At 46.2% G+C, this 21,445-nt stretch overlaps 1 protein-coding gene across 9 annotated transcripts in view; it reads right to left on the reverse strand.

Annotated features, from left to right (window-relative positions):
• Nucleotides 1-21,445, reverse strand: part of PCNT (pericentrin) — a 112,723-nt gene that overhangs the window by 10,785 nt on the left and 80,493 nt on the right. For 7 of the 9 annotated variants that reach the window (XR_008426059.2, XM_045196771.3, XM_045196753.3 and 4 more), the window contains 13 exons: nt 21,123-21,314; nt 15,543-16,259; nt 14,746-14,845; nt 13,473-13,627; nt 12,379-12,573; nt 11,474-11,653; nt 10,643-10,838; nt 8,974-9,196; nt 8,475-8,625; nt 6,832-7,515; nt 3,159-3,367; nt 2,220-2,322; nt 1,075-1,248 (listed from right to left, as the gene is read on the reverse strand). Coding sequence is in view for 8 of the 9 variants with exons in the window: in XM_045196771.3 (XP_045052706.2) it covers nt 1,075-1,248; nt 2,220-2,322; nt 3,159-3,367; nt 6,832-7,515; nt 8,475-8,625; nt 8,974-9,196; nt 10,643-10,838; nt 11,474-11,653; nt 12,379-12,573; nt 13,473-13,627; nt 14,746-14,845; nt 15,543-16,259; nt 21,123-21,314 (3,279 nt within the window). In the remaining variant the exon portion in view is untranslated. The remainder of the gene's footprint in view (nt 1-1,074; nt 1,249-2,219; nt 2,323-3,158; nt 3,368-6,831; nt 7,516-8,474; nt 8,626-8,973; nt 9,197-10,642; nt 10,839-11,473; nt 11,654-12,378; nt 12,574-13,472; nt 13,628-14,745; nt 14,846-15,542; nt 16,260-21,122; nt 21,315-21,445) is intronic. The other 2 variants (XM_045196772.3, XM_045196757.3) reach the window with 1 other exon arrangement.

Here is a 21,445-nt window from a genome sequence, read left to right on the forward strand (position 1 = left end):
GAGAAATAAAACTTACGTCCACACACACCCTGTACACAGTGTTTGTGAGAGCACTATTTGCAACAGTCGGAAACTGGAAACCCGGACATCCTTCAGCAGGTGAACAGTTAAACTGAAGCGCATCCACGCCCTGAATGCAGCTTGGCAATAGGGAGGAACAAGCTGTTGAAATCGACACCCAGATGGACCTCAAATGCACCAGGAAGGAAGTGAAGAGCCGTCAAAGGCTACACGCTGTGGGTCCAACTTACACGACATTCAGGGAAAGAAAACCACAGGGATGGGGGCAGTCAGAGCCTGCGTCTACGTATGTGTGAAAACTCAAGTGAGGACCAGCGTGGCTCAGTGGGGTGGGTGTTGTCCCGCAAAGTGAAAGGCTGCTGGTTAGATCCCCAGTCTGGGTACAAGCCTGGGTCGTGGGCCAAGTCCCTGGTTAGGGCTTTTGCTTGTGAGAGGCAACCAATTGATGTTTCTCTCACACATCAATGTCTTCCTCCCTCTTTTTCTCTCCCTCCCTCTCTCCAAACATAAGTAAATCTCTGAAACACACACACACAAACCCCTCAAGTGACATCATACCAACAAGGGTTAGATTTTACCAGATATAAATTTAAAATAATTTGTAAAAACTTTCCATTGTAAAAAAGGTAAAGCAAATCACAAGCAAAAACCACCTAAAATATAAAAAAGAAAAAATTAGGCATTCCAAAAGAAGTCCACCCAACTATACAAATCAGGAAAGTTATAATATAAATTATTCTCATTAGGTAAAACTCTAATAAAATTCTAATTTCATCACATTATTTATTACAGTCAAAATTTTCTTTCATGAACACGTATCAAACACCATCTCATGACAAGGGCCACATGTGACAGCATGTGTGCATGTGTCCATGTCTGTGATCAAGGCAGAGAATTTGCTAAAATGTTAAGTAAGATACGCTGGCTGTTAGGGAGTAAGGAGCCCAGGGCGGCTAACTAGGCAGAAATGACACTCTCCGTGGCCGGCCAGCCTCGAGGGAAGCCCAGCTCACTTCGCCCCCTGCCCACACTGCGGGAGTGTGAGTAACGTACACTGAGCGCGCAGCCCTTCAGCAGGTGGTGCTTGAGGGTCTTCTCCAGCCGGGACGTGGCCCTGCACAGCTCTGCCTTCTCCTGGGCCATGGCACCGAGAGCTTTGGTAAGAGAATCATTTTCTTTCAGCAACATGTCCACCAGCTGGACCTGTACCTCTGTAGTCATTTTTTTCTGAGAAGAAAGCAGAAATAAATGCACAAAATATTGTTAAAAGGCATGCACACTGTTTGTGTTTTTTACTGTTCCTTATTTTTAGGTATTATCATTTTAAATGTTTTTGGGTTCCACAAGAAGCTCGTGGGGCCGGGAAGAAGAGTTGTTCGTCCATGTGACAGGAAACAAAAGATGTTTTCAAGTCACATTTCTTTCCAACCCTCTGTGAAACGGACGACACAAAACCGGGCTGCGCGGACAAAGCAGGCCTGTCAGAGAGCCAGCGCTCCTTGACTGCTGATAACTGCACACACAGGCAGCGCCCAAGTGACCGGGGAACACGGTGTGCCCGTCCCTGAGGCCCAATGAGTAAGTCCCTTAAAACGAGCTTGTTTCTCTCACGAGCAGAGGAACCCTCAGCCTGCGGTGGGCCTGGCACACTAAGGAAGGCGTGGTGCCCAACAGACAAGAGGGCAAGGATGCCCTGCACCCACCCACCAACTGTGCTTGACAATCAGTTTAGAGGGAGGATGGGTCAGAGGGTGAGAAAGCCAAAGGTGCTCACAACATGCACACTGCTTTCAGATAAACACCATGATTTCATAATTATCAGAAAGCATTTATCAGAAATTCATATCAGCAACTTCCAATGACTTCAGACACAGCTGATAGAGAGGGCGGTGCTTCCCTGGCAGCCCAGAGGGTCCAAATCACACAGGTTCTCTGCCTAAGTGCTGAAGGAGCAGGCTGGGCTGCAGTACCACAGACCATCAGGCCGGGAAGCACTGGAGAAAGCGCAGGGAGCACCTAGAGCCTCCCAGGTATGGGAGGAGGCACTTGCTCGCTCATCCAGACAGCAAACTTTCAAAGAGAAAAGGAAAGAATGAGGGAGGAAGAAGAGTCACAATAAAAAAGGAGCCAGGCCCCAGATGGCCAGAGGAGCCAGGCTGGGTCCACTGGTCTCTCACCTGGAGGACCTGGATTCTCACCTGGGAAAAGTTAGATGTGCTCAGCTTGGACTTCAGGTCCTCTAACGTCCGCAATAAAGATGTCACTGCTTTCTCATTTGATGAGGTCCAATCATTAATTGTCCTGTAAAAATAAATGAATATTTAAAAGGTTCATATGGACCCCAACTGACCATCACCCAGTGCCATGCTGGACACTACGCTAAGGATGAGCTTGTGAGCACCGGGTTTCAGGGAGGACCTTGTGTGAACCACCATCAACAGGCTTGTTGAGTACTTCAAGCTGTGTTCTGGCCACAGAGGTGGCTGCTGGGAGCACCTCTAGTGACGGAGGCAGCCATGAGGCAGCGCAGCCCTGGGCTGCATAGTCTGTAAAGCTCAGAAACCTCTGGCCACTAACCACTGGGGCTCCTTCAGCATTTTCGCCTCCTACTGCTGTTTTCTACTGGGATTGTGTCAGTTATTAGAAGTGGCCCTAAACAAATCTTTGCAGCTCTATAAATTAAACCCAACTACAGACAGGAGAACCGTGTTTGCTTAGTTTCTATGCATAAAAGGGCAAATGTCAGTATTAATTGTTCTGTTTAAACAAAACACCTCAGTCTCGGCTTCTCAACCAAGAAATGCATTCTGGTCGGGTGAATGGTAGCCCCAGAGCCTTGGGTGAGGCAGGCGTAGCAGACACCTGCACCACTGAGCAGAGGGCCTGGACCCTCTCGATGGTGAACCAAGTACAAAGGGGTGTGGGGAAAACCAATCTAAAAGAAACTTGGATTTTTTCTGTCATATTATAATATGGAAGAGTGCTGCCCCTAACTCAGCCAAACACGTGGAATGAGAAATAGAGTCAGTTTCATTAACACACGGATCTGAAATTGCAGACGCGCCCAAAGCTTCAGGATTGTTCTTTACATGAAAGGTGCAGGGTCACAAAGAGCTTGCTGGTTCTCCAAGACTGACCTGTCTACGGTCTGGTTGACCAAGTTGGTCAGCAGTCCTGCCGTGCAGAGCAGCTGCTGCCGAATTGTCTCCAGGCCCTGCTGCTGCTCTTGGAGATGCTCCAACTCTGGGGACAGGCGTGCCACCTCCCTGGCCTCCAGCTCCCTTATCTTCCGCTGAAGCTGCTTGACCTTGTGCTCATGGCGCTGGCGCTGCAATTCTAATTCTCTCTGTTGTCAACGCAGAACAGAAAAGACTATCTGACACACACATTCCAGAAGCCTTGCCCTGCACTGCGGGGCTACCCCAGTGTCGGATCTGGGGGCTGGGCTGCCTGCACAGCACCCGCAATGGGACTTCCACAGTGGGTGCTCCGCGTGTGACACAGGGTCAGGACAGCTCCTGCCTCAGAGACAGCCCAATCCCACAGGAGAGTCTCAGGGCTGAGGTTTTGTGCTCATTTCTGTGAACAGCCAGGCTTTCAAGCCCAAGGTAAGCATGGGGCACATAGAAAAGGGGTCGGGACACTGACACATGCAGGATGGAGCCTCAACAGGCCCAAGTTCTGTTCCCCCACCATCCACACACATGAATGCAGTCATGTGAACACACATGCACAAACACACAGAACATGCACACACTTATGCACACCATGAAGCTGGGGGCGCCCTGGGGCCTCATGAGGTGGAAACCCCTCACTGGTATAATGCTCTCCACCAAGGAGGTGCCAGGAAAAGTCAGTCAGCAAGGATGCCCTCCCTGCCCAGCATGCAGGGCCTGAATCTCCACTGGGAGAAGAGCTAACCCCTCAGGTGGAAAGCAGAGCGAGCAGAGGCAGTGGGGCAAGAAGAGAAGAGCGCAGGGTAGCAGGGCCTCCTCGTGGAAAAGAAAAGTCCTTGGGGAGATGCGCAGACAAGGCTCTGCGGGGCTGGGACAGAACCCAGAGGAGCCTCCAGCTGCACAGCCCCGAATGGCATGGACCACAGGCCACGGCTATGGGGTTTACAGGCTCGCCCTTCCAGCGTATCACAAAGAATAGTTACACTTCTTTGTAATTATGTCTCTTAAGCAATCATGTTACCACTGTTCTGCAAAAAAAGAATATCAAAATTCACCAAGGCCCACCCAGGGGCTAATCCCACTCACCTCGAAAAACAACTGGGGGTGCCTCCTGCCAACACTGCCTTCTGGCTACACTGCGACCCGTCCAAACTACTCCAGTTTCCAAGATGTCCAGTGATGACACATTACAACTATTTAAAGTGTGTTTAACCCAGTAAAAAATGTTAATCATCCCGACACAAACTACAACATCAACAGGAGAACCCTGAAAACATTGCGAAAGCAGCCAGACACAAAAGGCCACTAACTGTTTGATTCCGTTGATAAATGTCCAGAAGGGGCAAATCCAGAGACAGAAAGTAGATTAGTGGTTGCCAGGGCTGGGACAGGGAAATGGGGAGTGACTGACTGCTCATGGGAAAGAGTTTCCATGTTGGAGTGATGAGCATGTTTTTGTTTTGTTTTGTTTTGTTTTAAAGATTTTGTTTATTTATTTTTAGAGAGGGGAAGAGAGGGAGAAAGAGAGGGAGAGAAACATCGGTTGCCTTTTACTCATCCCATACTAGGGACCTGGCCCACAACCCAGGCATATGCCCCGACTAGGAATCGAACCGGCGACCCTTTGGTTCGCAGGCCGGTGCTCAATCCACTGAGCCACACCAGCCAGGGCATGAGCATGTTTTAAAGTTGATTATTGTGATGAGTTGCACGACTCTTTGAAAATACCAAAAACCATTAATTCTGCCATTTATATTGGTGAACTCAATGGTATAAACAGTATTTCAGTAAAGCTGTTAAAAACATAGGTCACTTCCCTCATATTAACTTGCAGAACTAATTTTATAGAATTTGTAGTATGATTTATCCTTATAACATTTAGAAATCTAGGGTTTTGTTCTTACAAACATATATTCATTTCTCAACTATTTCATGGCAGGTCAACCACTAAAAAGACCAGACCATTAGTTTCCATTGTGCATTTTAAAACAACTTTTATTTATTTATTTATTTTTAATATTTTATTTTTTTTAAAGATTATTTGTTTATTATTTTTAGAGAGAGGGAAAGGGCAGGAGAAAGAGAGGGAGAGAAACATCAATGTGTGGTTGCCTCTCACATGGCCCTGGCATGTGCCCTGATTGGGAATTGAACCAGGCGACCCTTTGGTTCACAGCCTGTGCTCAATCCACTGAGCTACACCAGCCAGGGCAAAACAACTTTTAATAATTTGCAAAACAGAAACTGTGAAAGTATTTTCTCCAAGTATTTAAAAAATATTTTTAAAGGGGTCAAAATAAATGTCAATCCATGACTAGACACAGGATATAATTTCCTCAGAAACAAAGGCTTTTGGTTGATATAAAATCTACTTAAAATTAAGGCCCATCAAAAAAGTAAAAGAGGGAACACTTCCCAGCCTATCCTGTAAGATCCAAATCATCCCGATGTCAGAACCAAAGATACCACAAGGAAACTGCAGACCAATGTCCCTACTGAGCACAGATGCTAAATCCTTAGCAAAACGAACTGAATCCAGCACCATAGTGAAAAGAATTATACATCAAAATCAAGTGGGTTTCATCCCAAAGAAGGCAAGGATGGTTTGACGTATGAAAATCAATGGAATACACCATATCAATAAAGTAAAAAACAACAGATCTCAAAAGACACTGAAAATGCAAATCCAATACTCTCATGATTAAAAACAATAAAGACTGAAAAAACTAGGAGTAGAAGAGAATTTCTTTGGATAAAGACATCTCAAAAGTCCCACAGCTCCCATCATACTTAAAGGTCAAGTCTGACTGCTTGCCCTACAATCAGGAATAAGGCACAGTGTCCCCTTACCACTTCCATCAATGCTGCACTGTAAGCTCTGGCTAGGACAGTCAGGTAGGAAGAGGAAATAAAGACACCGAACAGAAAAGGAGGAAGTAAAACTGTCTATGTGCAGATGACGTGATCTTATATATGGAAAATCCCAAAGAAGCCATTAAAAACTACTGTAACTAACAAACAAGAGCAGCTAGACAGCTAGATTTATCCTTATAACATTTAGAAGGGCACAAAGATCAACAAACAAAAGTCAACTAGACTGCTATACACCAGCAATGCAGTCTGAGGTAAAACTAAGAAAATAATTCTATTTATGGCAGCAACAAAAATAACATACTCAGGAATAAATTTAACACTACTGCAAAGCTCACTGAAAGTTACAAAACATTGCTGACAGAAATTAAAGACCCACATAAATGGAGAGACCTTATAATTTCATGAGTGGGAAGACTGAACATAGGTGACAATACTCCTCGAAGCATCTATAGAGCCAAGAGTCAGTGCACTGCCTGTTCAACTCTCAGCAGCCTGTTTTACAGAAACAAAACCGCCAATCGTCCAATGCACGGGGAACTGCCAGGGCCCCTCACACACAACCAACCATGAAAGGGTACGAAGTAAAGGGATGTGCACTTCCTGACTTCCAACCTTGTTACAGAGCTGCAGTAGTCACTGCTTCCAGAATAGGACCGTATAGGCCAGCTGAACAGAAGGGAACAGAATAACCCACTCCCCCATCCTGTGGGTCGTCCGACCTGACTGCTAAGTGCTGACATCGGCCAAGGGCGGCTCTCACCAGTTTCTCCTTGTCTCTTTGCCACTTCTTCCACTTGTCCGTATGTGCCCGGCTCTGCCTTGTCTCCACTCTTCTCCTCGTGTCCTTGAATCCTTGTTCTGCCAGCCTCGAGTGCAACTGCTCTAACTCTGCCTGCAGCCATGTGGGCTTCTCCCTCTCCCTGTCCTGATCACAGCTCAGCTTTGGCTTGGGGGTCCGCAGGGCCTGCACCATGGACCTCTGCCTGGCACTCACCTCCTTCTCCCTCTCGAGCTCTGCACAGCGCTTCTGCACCTCAGCCTCCAGCTGCTGCTGGGTGTGCACAGCGTGCTGCTGCACTTTTTCTAGCGCTGCCTGAAGCTCTGCCACTCGGGCGGTCTCATCCTTCAGCTTCCGTAGCAGAGCACGGTGCACCTGTGTCTCCTGGTGGGCACAGGTCTCCTGCGCCCGACGGCTCAGCTGCTCTGTCAGAACTCGCTCATGCTGCAAGGCCTCGGACAGCTCCAGCGAGCGGCCTTGCACTGTCTCCAGGTTCCGGTGTAACTTGGAGACCCGGCTCCGTTCCTGTGCCAACAGCGCCTCGCAGCGCGAGGACTCAATCTGCAGTTCCTTCTGAAGGTTATCCTTTGCTGTCTGCTCATGTTTTAAAGCTACACAGAGTTGATTATTCTCAGCATACTGCTTCTCCAAAGATATTCTTAATTCCTAGACAGGAGAAATATAAGAAAATTAAATAAGGAGAAAAGTATCTAGACAGTTTTCTTGCCCAAGGTTCTGTTTCTATCCTTCAACCAGCAATTACACATTTACCCTGTGGATGAAAAAGTATGTACAGCTGACCCTTCAACCACATGGGTGTTAGTGGTGTTGACCTCTCTTAAAGTCAGAAATCTGCATGTAACTACATTCGGCCCTCTGCATATGCTGATTCCCGACTGCGAAGATGATCCTTGGAACAGTGCAGGTCTTAAGTTCCCCAGTCAAATGAAGAGTGCTCAACTGCAAGAATCCACATATAAGTGGACCCATGCAATTCAAACCTGTGTTTTTCAAGGGTCAACTGTATAATTTTTACCTTTTTGAGTAAACACACACACACGTCCGGGGTTCATCCTCCCCTCCTTAGAATCACAACACCCACGACACCAGAAGACACACAGATGTGTTTACACTGAGCCATGATCTGTGTTACTGAAAGACAGCTTCACTCTAGCAGGGGAACTGATGGTCAGCTTGCCTGTAACTACAGAACACCTGCTAGAAACGCGGTCATCAAGCTACCAAACAAAACGCAGACTCACACACATGCCACGCATCATGCACAGGAGCTGGGTCACTGCCATTTATCTGGTTGACATGGGTTTCTGAGTCTGTGCCTCATGCGGAAGGCCAGTAAAACGAGGAGGCTGCGTCTACCCTGCAGAAGCAAGCTCTCAGAGATGGGACCATGGGTGGCACGGTGCCGGCATCAAGGTCATCACACAGTCTGTCCCTTCAAAGCTGCCGAGTGTTTTACCCAAAGACACAGCCTTACCTCGCTGTCTCAAAACCCTGTCACCAGGGCTCACTGTTCCCAACAAGAATAAAGCCAGCATCAAAGAGAACAGCCTCCCAGCTCCCATCCCTGGCTAGTGTGGTGACTAGGCCGGCACTGGTCCCCTCACCTCCAAGGCCTTGGAGTTCTGGCCCTCCCTCTGCAGGTGCTGCAGCTGTTCCTGCTCCAGCAGGCTCTGCAGGGCATGCTCCTTCTCACGCTCACTCTCTAGCTGCTGAAGTGTAGCCTTCAGGTCATTCTCCTTGCTGTCCAGTATGGACCTGTGTGAGGAAAGAGGCCATCATGTCCTACGTTGCACAATGCTCCAGAGGGACATGGGCCAGTCCTCAAGGGCCAGGGACTTCCAGGATGAGGCAGGTGAGCCCTGTTGCTTCCTCCTTATCTGCACACGTGCTCAGTCCCACTTTCCTGTTCTAAACCCATGGGAGGAGGGCACCTTTGCCCAACACCTACTGAGCACAACACACAAGTCATGGCACCAAGGCTCTGTTACTTCATTGCCAAGAAAGATGTGGTGAGAACTATGTAACTTCCATTTATTCTTCAACAGAAGGTGTGGTGACAGCCTGGGGGCTAGCGGGCTGCGTATCACAAAGGCAGTGCCATACCTCAGTTGGAGAACCTCCTTCTGCACGTCATCGAGGGACTTCAGCAGCCTCTCATTGTCCTGTTTACACTCACATAGCTCAGATTTCAAAGCTTTGACTGTGTTCTGCTCCGCCACCAGCAGCTTTCGGACGTTATTTGCTTTCTCTTGCTCTTCACTGAGGGTTTTTTGTAGATCACTCGCTATACATTTTTCCTGCTCAACCTTATATGCCAGTAACTCAACTAAAAAAGGGATTGAAGGACATAAAATAGCATTACTCTTGGGTCCAAAGAGAGTTCTACAGATGATTTAATTACAGATAACCCAGTAAGGGGAAGGGGAGAATGAAGTTTCTGTAACTCAAAAACCACTGCTTCTGATGGAGCCAGGACACTCAGGGACACATTCCTGCTGCCTGTTGCTGGTCCCTCCATCATGCTCGGCACCGGGGCTCACCCTATGGGCTGGGGGCACCCACAGACTCTTGGGCAGAAAGGGTGCACGACTCACATGGGCCATGCAGGCCATGTGAACACAACATGGCTCCCCAGGGTGGGCCACATGCCCTCTCGGCCCCTGCAGCAGTTCAGATTTGGGGTCTCCCTGGAGGCAGAGTTTGGAGCTAAGGTGAGATGGACCTGTATGTGGGAGACTGCTCAGAGTCCACACTGCCTGATGCAGAAAAGCTAGTGTGACTGTCCTGTGGTCATTCTAAAATGCCATCTCACCTGCCACTCCTATGCTAAATGCCTCCCAACAGTGACAATTCCAGCCCAGGTGGCTTCCCTGGACAATTCTCTCAAAACTTAAGGAAGAAATAAACCCAGTTCTATAAAAAGTCCTCTGGAAAACAGAAGGGAAGCAGACATGAAAATCTTCCATGAGGCTGGCATGGAACTCCAATACCAAAACCAGACTACGGACTAGCATCCCTCATGAATGCAGATGTAAAATATTAGCCAAACCAGTCCAGAAATGTACAAAGGATAATGCATCATGATGAGAATTCACAAGAATAATGTAGGGCTGTTCCTCTAGACAGACTTAGCTGGCCGTCATTTAGCTCCCAACCCTAGGAAGAGAAGGGATTTGCCAGAGCTGACAGAGGGCATCTGTGAGGACCAGAGTTAATGTCCTATTTAAGGGTAAGACATGGAGTGCTTCCCCTACAGCCAGGAACAGTGCCAGGCACTCCCTTCACAGCATGCTCAAGGGCCTGACCAATGGTCAGCAAGAGAAGGGGTAGATGGGAAAAATAAAATGATTTTTTTTATTTACAGGTGATTTGAGCATCTATATTAAAAAGAAAAAAACCCAAAGGCTCCAAATTTACAAACTACAACAGCAACTTAAGCCCAGTTCAAGCTCTAGGGACTCTCCCAGACGTGCTGCTGCTGGTGGCCAGCACACCTACTCAGACACCAGGGCCTTCACCGCCTGCAGGTACTCCGAGTTGTTTTTACTCAGAGTTCTTACGAACCAAGAAATATTGCAGCCACAGTGTCCTGATGATGAGGCTGACAGTCCCTGCACTCAGGGACCTGAAAAAACCAGGACGTCACTGCTGCCACCAGATCCAGCTCTGAACAGTCCAGAGGGGCTTCGCTAATCTGTGTGCCACCTTACCCACCAGGTGAACCTCAGGTGGGCACGTTTCTCAGGGCTGGGACTTGAGGGGCCGCACCTACCCTGCTTGCGCAGCTGGTGCTCCTGCCGGCTCCCGCGGGCCTCTGCAGTGGTCAGCGCTGCGCACAGCTGCTGCAGCTTCTCCTGGTTTTGCAAGTGTGTCAGCCGCAGTTGGGCTCGCAGGGCCTGGATCTCGGACAGCAAGCTGCTCCTGTCAGACTGACGTAGGTGCTCCAAGGACTTCTCCTGCAGGTCCCCCTGGAACCGGGCGACGGAGGGACAACAGTCAGATAGGAAGGATTTACAGGGCAGGGGCGCCCACACACATGGGGAAACAGGAGCAGAAGGGAGCATGTCCCAAGTGCTGGTGGCTTCCAGCGGGATTAGCCTACCCTCTGTACATTAAAGCCTCCAGTGTTGCTGGTATAAGATGCTGACTCTGAATGTACTCGCCAAGAACATGAGTGACCCTCCACCCCCAGTACCTTGGTCTGTCTCTAGGCCTGGTCTGTGCCCAAGGACTGCTGTGACCTGCTGCACACCCTATGTCTGGTCTTGTGCCCTCTCCTACAAGGGAACTGGTGGCAACACAACTCCCAAGGCCTTCACAGCGCCAACACCCCCCAACCTCCGACCCTGGGCTCAGGGCTCACAACCTGGGGCCAGGCAGCCTGGCAATGCTTTTGCTTTCAAGGAAAGGCCAGTTATTTCTAGAACAGCGTAAGATATCAGAGAGGGTAGGGGCACATAACTTTCCTTCCACGCTGCAGCATTCATGCAGAAACATGCAGTGTTATACTTGGTCTGAAGCAGGGTTCCCCCTCAGTCACTGGTATTCTCCCAGGTCGGGTGAGACAGGGGTAAGCTTTGATGTTACGCAGGCCCAAGCTCACCTGCTCCTGGACCACCTTCTGCAGCCTCTCCACCAGGGTGCCATGGGCCCTGGGGCCAGAGCCACAGAGTTGTGGCTGGAGCTCCATTGTCAGCATCTCCCTCTCCTTTTCGAATGCCTCCTGGACGACCTGCAGGAATTCTCCTCTCCAGTCGAGGCAGGTATCAGAAGGTTCCTGAAACTGGAGCAAGAAGCTTGGAGTTTACACAGATGCAACTGCAGGTTAGAAAAGGAGCCACCCTGACAGGAGAGGAGACATATGAGCACCCAGGGCCGTCCAGGGCACAAAAGGCTGATGCTGCCATCTGAATAGAGAAGAAACCACTGCAGAAGATGGTGAAAACAAGGTCAAGCAGTCAGCAGGCAAACCTCCTTTTCCAACTCAACGCCTTGGGTCTGGGGTAGGCCTGAGGCCGGAAGTGCCATTGGGTATGTGTGTGCATGCCAGTGCACACGACTGCACAGGGTATGGGCACAGCACCCTCAGGCTACCTGCTCTGGTCCCTCTCCTCTGCAGGTCCAGCCTGGGGTCCTGCCCACTGCTCCCTCCAAAGCCCATGGCAGGCTGGCTCCCTCTGGACATGGTTTACATTTAGCTCTCACCTCTGCACTGCCCCCTCTCCTGGCCACCCTGGCTTCTTGACTGCAGACAGACTGGATTCTGTGGGCTCAGGCCCAGCCCTCAAGCTCCCCTTCTGAAGGCCTCTGCTGCCCTACAGGGCTTAGAACAGGCGAGCACGTGGCTGGTGCCCAGGAATGTGAGTGAGAGGGTAGCTGGTCAATAGCACAGGCTTCCTGCTGCTACTGACCACCACTTGTTCCCTATTCCAGCTTATTTAGCAAAACAATTCCCTCAAATTGCTCCAAGTCCACTGCTTTTCTTCTCTTACATAAACACCTCTGTACCTTCTCTCCCTGTTGGGGTGTTGAGGTCATATGCCCCGTCAGAGCTGGTACTGTCTCCAATAGGCCCTGGCCCCCGCTCAGGAAGCGCTTGATGGGGGCGCTTGGCTCGCCCTTGCTCAGCACACTGGGGTATCCATGGTATTCGGACAGGGCCAGGATGTGGTGGCTCTCGTCATACACCATCTGCAGCAAAGCCTACAATAGGACAAGTATTTCAGAAAGAAGGAAAGGCAGCCTGAAAGCCCTCATCTATTCACTGTCCTGCCCTCGCTGTGAACGCTTGCTGGGGGTGACTGCACGGCACTCCGCATGGCCTCTGTACCAAAGAGCAGGGCCTGCTGCTCTATGAGGTTTTCAAGCCTTCCTCCCCTGAACTGGCCAAGACAGCAGGAAACTGCTTTTGAAAGAGTGAATTTCTGTATAAGCCACTCAAAGGACAACCCCCCATGACTTAGCTATGCCACCTGTTCCTGTACAGGGGATATCGGCCCTCCCCTAAGCCTATGAGAAGTTCAGGGCAGAGCCTCGGGCCAACTTCCATGGATGGGTCATGAAGACCCCGTGCACTTTCCTGGCTCTCCTGGGACAGCAGCTGCCACTCTACAAGGAAGCCTCATGGGAAGTGTGTACACATGTCCCAAGTGATAGGTGATACCTCAGGGGACAAGGTGCCTGCAGATGGCACTAGGCCAGCTACTGACCACTTTGGCCCTCCAGTGCCCCAAGACATGGGGTGCAGAGAAACAGTCACCAATGTGCCACATCTGAGTCCCTGCCTGCAGGGTCTGTGAACACAGCAGATGATCCTGTACTATAGAGCAATGGGAAATTGGGACATGCACAGTGGCCATCTGTGTCCTGCCCAAAGAGGCTGTGGAGGAAGGTGGCTTCCTAGAGCCATCCTCGTGGAGAAGCTGGTGTTAGGAACTGCACGCTCCTCACTTACATGAAGCATAAAGGCAGGACAGAGCTGAAGCTGAGCTGTCTGAGCAGAGCGTGATCCCCGTGCAACGCTCGGAGCCCATGGTGCAGTTACAGAGGGGACCAGACATGGGCCCACCACTGCCCCTTGCCCTGCTCCCACTGCCCATTACCTTAACCTGCTTCGGGTGGACTTCCTTCTCCCTCATGGCTTTCGGTGGCTGTTGGAAGCTTCCTGAGGCAGGGGGTAGCATTGCAGGACTAGCAGTGGGAGCTTCAAGTCCTCTTGAACCTGGGTTTAGTATCTCTCCACAGCCAGAGCCATTACCTAAAAACACACCATCACATCAGGGTCTAAAACTGCGGTTCTCTGAGGGGCATTCCTATGGCTGCTCTGCAGAGTGCAGAACGGTGTCAGATCCCCCACGGGCCTGTGAGGCTGGGCCCCAAAACACCCAGAGAGCTAAGGCTGCGATCCTCTCCCTGAAAAAAAGATCAATGAACCACAAATATGGTAAAAATATTTTTATAAAAATGTAAGATGAGAATTATATGCGTTAAGAAAAAGTGTATTTTGCATGTTTAAAATGTTAATATTCATGATTTTAGCATAAACCTTACAGATATTTCAGTCATTTTTACACGGACGTGGATGTGTTTTCCTCGTCCCCAAAAGACAGAACAAACCTGCAAGACTGTGCAGGACAAGTGCTGCAGCCAACAGACATACGCAGGCCCAAGGAGGGGTAAAGACAGGGTGAGGTCTCAGCCCTCGAGGATAGAGCGAGAGGGTGGGAGGACAGGAAGCGAAAGATACTAATAGCAACGACAGGGTGAGAGCGCGTGGACAAGCAGCAGAAGTCTGGTCGACAAAGATGAGCATGCCTGGCCAGGGCAGGGTGGAGGAAGGGGAAGAATAGCCCTGAAACCAGCCAGCAGGACTGGGGAACCCTGAACCAGGTCTAGAAGTAGAGGCTCTAGGAACCTCTGTCTAATGGGAGGGGGGACCTTAAATCAGAATTCAAAACCTATCAGAAGAGTGTAGGCCCCTGATCCACTGCTAAGCCCTGCAGTCCAAGATGGCTGGAAGCAAGTGCTGTGGAAAATAGAGGGGGCGCCCGATGGAGAAGCAGCCTTAGATCTTCTGGCTGCTCCTTCCCACCAGCACTGAGCTTGGGGTAGGGAGAACTTCGGGGGGCTGTTAGCAAGGCCCCTCGGCATTAAGCTTTCGGAGAGCCGTTCAGGCTGCCCTGCTGAGTAGCCCAGGTTCTCAAACAGGCCAAGAAATGTTCTCACATGATAGAGAGAGAAATAGAGACAAACAGAGAGGTAGGCAGCACACGCAGCAGGCAAGGTGCATCTGTGAAGGACATGCAGGAATTCTCGGTGCTCTCTGGACTCTGAAACTGTAAAAATAAATAGTTTTTAAAAAGATGACAAACTCACTGTTTTCACTTCCATTGCCTTTTCCTTCTAATCCAAGAGGAGGTAATCTTGACTTTTCTTGAGAATCAAGAGATGTTATGAAATCCTCAACATCTTTCTCCTGCTCAAACGGGTACAATTTTAAATGGTTATAAAATAACAAGTTATTATATCATGGAGTTGAACTTGCCAGAGGGAAACTTTCTAAGGTCTGAATGTATCTTCCCACAAAGAACCCAAACAAAAGTTTTCAAAGTTTATGGACATACTAAGGTCACAGGACTCTAATAATTTAATCAAATTCATCCACAGTTCTCTAGAAATATTTTAAAGAAGTCAATACAAATACTTCAGATTATAATATTGTTGAAGGAAATGGTATAATGTGAATACTTCAAATAAAACATATCCCCTAATTTATTTTTCTTTAACTCAAGATACATAAAATATCAAAATCATGTTAGAAAAGATATAATCTAACAAAAATAATAAACTGAAGTGTTCTTGAAATTAATTAGCACTACGTGTGGATCCTGTTAAATATGCAATACAACTAAAATTTCACTCAAGGATCTAAGAGTTCATATTACAGTGGATTAGGGTTAGTCCTGCAGAAAGTTGACTGTCCCTACACATAGCTGCCCAGGGGCTGTGAGGTGCTCACCCACACCCAGCCCATAGGCCTGCAGGAGGTGAACCAACAATGGCTGCTGCTGTGACACCAAGGGTCATACAGACACTGTCCCATGGGAACATGCTGGGGGCCCTGGGCACCCTACAGGCACTGAACCAGGACAGTGCCTGGGAAGCGAACCTACCACTGCCGTACGATGCACATGATGGTCAGCAGAGGGAGCCCAGTCTGAGGCCATTGATGACTCTGCCCAACAAGGGGCCTTTACTGCTGCAGATCCACCAGGGGTACTAAGCAGTCCAGACTGGTCAGCCTGGAGCAGTGAGGTGTTCCTTCTTTCCCTCAGGGAGGTATCTGGGCTGCGCTGGCTCATGGCATCCAAGCAGGGGGTCAGGGGCAGGCTGGGCAGTGGCTCAAGTGTTGAGTCCTTCCTGACGACCTCAGGGGAGCTCCAGGAGGACAGGTCCATCACGCCTAGTGCATTCTTCAAGGGCTCAGCCTCCTCGGTGTAGGTTAAGTCACGGGAGCTACTAGGCAAGCTCATCTGTAAACAAAGTGACCCATCTATCTTGTGTTCTGTGGGATCATTTGGCATTTCATTTCTTACCAATGAATCCTGATTTCCAATAATGTCAATTAGATCCTGTGGGATTTTACTGATATTAATTGCATCAACAGGACATGACTGGTCAGTTTCTTCACCGTTAGTAGAACTACAACTTGAACTGTTTTCTAAAACATGAGAAAATGCCAATGGCTGTTGAAAGTTGAAATCCTCTGACTTGATGTTCTGGAGGTTCATAGAATATACCAGATGGTTCAGTTTTTCTTGAAGCTGTTTCACTTGAGTCATGAGATCAACTCTCTGCAGCTTACAATCTCCCAGTAGTTTTGCCTTATCCTACAGGTAAGACAGAACAAGCATACACTAAAATAATCGTATCACACAGTGTAACATGTCTATCTGAGCCAGTTTTATGAGCCAGTTTCAGAGACTGAGCATTTAAGAATGAGATTCTGTGATGAGCCCTTTGGTTCCTCTAGACTTCTTAAGATTTCAAGTTTTTAAAATTTTTTAAAAGAGAGAATCAAAGCTTAAAAGCTCTGTGCCTAAAGGCAACTGTTGGAGAGCCTTTAGGCACAGCAGTAAGTGCTAAGAATCTGTCTCCCCACATGGACATCAACTACAGTGGCAAAATCTTGTCTGATGTAACTATTTTGGAACTCCAGAGCCTGCTGAAGGTTTACACCTTCCAGGGGAAGGCCTGGATGGTAAATTGTAGTCAATGTGGGTCAATTAGACCTCAATTAGAAGAACAGCAGCTAGCTGTCCTCCCACCCCCAAACATGAAGCAGGCAACTGTGTGTGTATTCCTGAAGCAGCTGGTACACACACTGTGGAAGTCAGGGTGGGCAAAAAGGCCCTACCCTCCAGCCACTGGTGATCTGGGCTCCGACCGCTGCTCCTGATCACAGAGGTGCAGGCAGAGGTGGGAGGCCATGGTTGAAGCCCCTACCCCTCTGGCTGAAGTGAAAACCAGAAGACTTGAAGGGCTAGTGCCTTTTTTCTACCCCTGTATTTTTTCTTCTTGGAAAGAAATTAAAAACTTGAACATTCAAAATCAATTACATATACAGAAGTAATTAGAAAGTGACTGTGTGTGCCCAGGAAAAGGCACAGGCTAGGAAAAGATCTGAGAAGAGGTTAAATTATCACCCCAGGCTGATCCTCAGCACAGAGACAGCCTACAACAAACAAACAAACAAAAAACAGCAAACCCTGAGGAAGAGGGAGATGTTTAATTTCCAGATTTGCTATGTATATCCAAATGTTCAGTGTTCCACAACAACTACAACAAAATCACAAGGTATTCAAGGAAACAGGAAAGAATAGCTCATTCAGAACAAACAAATCAACAGAAACTGCCCCTGAGAAAGATCTGACAGCACATCTAGCAGACAAAGACTTTGAAACAACCGTCTCAAAGATGCTCAAAAACTAAAGAAAGGTGTGGAAAAGTAAAAAAAAAAAAAAATCATTTATAAACAAAACAGAACCATCAATAAAGATATAGAAAACCTAAAAAGAAATTGAAAAATTACAGAGCTGAAAATAACAGTAACTTAAATTAAAAAAATATATATTCACTAGAAGGATTCAAAGGTAAATTTGCAGAGGCAGAAGAAAAAAAGGGTGAACTTGAAGACAGAACAATGGAAAATATTGAGTCTGAGGAAAATAAAAAAAAAATTGAGAAAACTGAATGGAGCCTCAGAGACCTGCTAGACACCACCCAGTGGACGAACATTCTCACTGTGGGAGTCCCAGGACAGAGAGAAGCAGCAGAGTATTTGGAGACTGGAAACTCCCCCAATTTGAGGAAAGATATGAATGTAAATATCCAAGAAGCTCAAAAGACTCCAAGTAAGAGGAACTCAAAGAAGTTCACACTAAGGCACATTATAATCAAACTTTCAAAAGACAAAGAATTTTAAAAGCAAAAATGACTCATCATATAAAGGGATCTCATATACGAGAGATCCTCACTAAGATTATCTGCAGGTTTCTCATCAGACACTTTGGAGGCCAGAAGACAGTGGGTCAATATATTCAAAGTGCTAAAAGAATTAAATAAAAAACTGTCAACAAAGAATTTAACATCCAGCAAAACTGGACTTCAGGAATAAGGAAGAAATTAAGACATTTCCAGGTAAACAGAAGTTGAGGGAGTTTGTTACCACTAGACTTGCAAGAAATACTCAAGAGAGTCCTGTGGGGTAAAACGAAAGGACACTAGACAGTAACTCAAACTGCAGGGAGAACTAAAGATCTCAATAAAGGTAAGTACGTGGGCAATTATAAAGGCTAATGTTACTGCAACAATGGTTTGTAACTCCTCATTTTGTTTTCATCATAATTTAAATATTTTAAAGAAAATATTAGTCTAAAAGAGTATAACTATAAATTTAGTTTGTACCCCCCCCCCATTTATTTCTCACATAATTTAAGAGATGAATGCATTTAAAAGAATTATTCATTTGTTTTGGGGCACATAGGTATAAAAATGTAATTTTTTGACATCAAAAACCAAAAAGGTGGGGAAGGAGCTGTAAAGGAACAGAGTTTTACGTTACTGAAGTTAAGGTATAAATTCAGATCAGAGTGTCATAATGTTAGGATGCTAAGTGTAATCCCCATGGTAACCACAAAGAATATAGCTACAAGATATACAAAAAGGGAAATGAGAAGAGAATTTAAGTATTTCACCATAAAAAATCAACTACACACATGGAAGACAATAACGAAGAAAATGAGGGATCAAAACAAAAAAATCCCACAAAAAACCCTACAAGGCATACAGTAAACAAATTGCATACTAACAACAGTACATCCCTCTTTACCAGTAATGAAATATAAATGAATTAAAGCCTTCCAATCAAAGAGAGATTGGCAGAATGAATAAAAACACATGACCCAACTATTTCTGAAGCTTATTTCAGACCCAAAGACATGAATAAGTTGAAAGTGAAACAACAGAAAAAAAATACTCTAGCAAGTATTAACAAAAAAGAACAGGGATGGCTATATTAATAACAAACAAAGTGTATTTAAGTTAAAAAAGAGGTTACAAAAAACAAAAAAAGGAGACACTCAGCTTTCAAAAATTTTCCAACAAAACAAAGCCCAGGACCTGATGGCTTCACTGGTGAATTCTATCAAACATTTAAAGAAGACCTAATATTAATCCTTTTCAAACTTTTCCAGTAAACTGAATAGGAGGGAGTAGCAGGCTCAGAGGGCTTCAATGGTGAATTCTACCAAACATTTAGGGAAGAAATTATACCAATTCGTCACAGTCTCTTTCATAGGACAGAAGCAGAGAGAATGCCTCTTAACTCATTCTATGAGGCCAGCATTACCTTGATACTAAAGCCAAACACAGCAAAAGAAATGAAAATGATAAATGAATATACCTTATGATCATTTACGTAAAAATCCTCAACAAAATACTAGAAAACTGAACTCAATAGCTTATTAAAAGGATTATATACTATGATTAAGTGGTATTTATTCCTGGAATGCAAGGGTAATTCAACATAGGAAAATCAATGTAATATATACCACATTAACAAAATGAATGAAAAAGTCACACAATCGACTGATGCACAAAATGCATTTGACAAAATTCAACACCCTTTCATGATAAGAATCATTCAGCATGACTAAGAATAGAAAGAAACAACATTAACATAATAAAAGCCATACATGGTAAACAGAATAGAAATCATACTCAATGGTGATAGATGAAAATCTTTGTCTCTAAGAACAAGATGCTCACTTTCACCACTTCTAGCCAGAGTAATTAAGCAAGAAAAAGAAATAAAATGCATCCAAATTGGAAAAAAGGAGTAAAACTACGTTCACGGATGGTATGATCTTACATGTAGAAAACCCTGAAGATTCCACACAAAAAAAGCCTGTTAAAATGAATAAATAACTTCAGCAGTTGCAGGATACAAAGTCAACATACGAAGATGAGTTGCATCTATATACATCAACAATCTGAAAAAGAAATTAAGAAAACAATTCCACTTATTATAGCAACAGCCAAAAAAAAAAAAGAAAATAAGAATCAACCAAGGGACTTATACAATGAAAAACTAAAAACATTGCTGAAATTAAGGAAGACATAAATGAATCAAAACACATATTTATGAACTGAAAGACTTAACATTGTTAAGATGTCAATAATATTCAGTGACCTACAGATCAAAATGCCAGTAACATTTTTCTGAGAAATAGAAAAACCCATCCTGAAATTTATATGAGACCTTAAAGGACCAGAGAATAGCCAAAACTATCCTGAAAAAGAACAAAGCTGGAGGACTCATACTTCCTGATCTCTAAACTTAAAGCTACAGAAATCAAAACAGTGGTACTAGCGTAAGATATATAGACCAATGGAGCAAAATGCAAAACAGACAGCTCAGAAGTAAACTCTCACATATATTTTGAAATGATTATCAGCAAGGCTGCCAAGACCACTCATTGGGGAGAAGACAGTCTTTTCAACAATGGTGCTGGGAAAACTGGATGTTCATATGCAAAAGAATAAAGCTGGACCCTTACAAAACACCATGCACAAAAATTACCTCAAAATGGATCAAAGACTTAAACTATAACTAAAACTGAGGAGAAAACATAGGAGAAAAGCTTTACAACATTGGATTTGGCAGTAATTTCTTGGACATGACACCAAAGGCACAGGCAACAAAAGAAAAGACAAACTGGACTTCATTACTTTTTAAACATTAGTGCATCAAAAGACACTATTCCTAGAATAAACAGGTACCCACATAATGGGAGAAAATACCCGTGTATCATACAACTGAAAAGAGCTTAATATCCAAAATATAGAGAATTCTTGAAACTCAAGAAAAAAACAAACAACCTGATTTTAAAGTGAGCAAAGGACATTTCTCCGAAGAAGATCTACAAAGGGCCAGTAAGCACAGAGAAGAAACCCGTTATCACTGTTCATTAGAGAAATGGAAATCAAGCTCCTAGAGAGTGCTTAAATGAAATATGTAGGGAATTTCAACGCAAACCTGGACAGCTATGAGAATATGATGGACGTGGAGGACACATCACAGTCTACAATCTATGCTGTGTGTGTCACTGCAGCAAAAATGCCAGACAGAAGACTGCCCCCGGTTGGCCCCATGCCTGCTGTGCCTGTCTCTCCTGAAAGGCGCCAAGTACCTTCACTGTCCCTGATGCTTTGCCATGGTCCTCAGCACTCAACTGCATTTCATTTTTCACCAGGAATAGCTCAGACTCCAGCTGCCTCTGGCAAACCGTGAGCACTGACATCATGCTGTCTTGTTTGTGGAGGCCTGTGTGGTTTACCATCACCAGAGCTTTGGCAGACTGCAGATCACCCTTCGCTGGACTCTACAATAAGATGAAAAAACAACGATGTTATAAAGATGATGCTAAACACACGGAATCCCAGAAGTTCAGGAAGGCCAGCTGCGGGGTGTCTTCAGGTTCTGGAAGCCCTAAGCATGAGACCAGAGCCACAC

This window comes from Desmodus rotundus, unplaced genomic scaffold (assembly GCF_022682495.2).
Source record: "Desmodus rotundus isolate HL8 unplaced genomic scaffold, HLdesRot8A.1 manual_scaffold_186, whole genome shotgun sequence".
Lineage (NCBI taxonomy): Eukaryota > Metazoa > Chordata > Mammalia > Chiroptera > Phyllostomidae > Desmodus > Desmodus rotundus.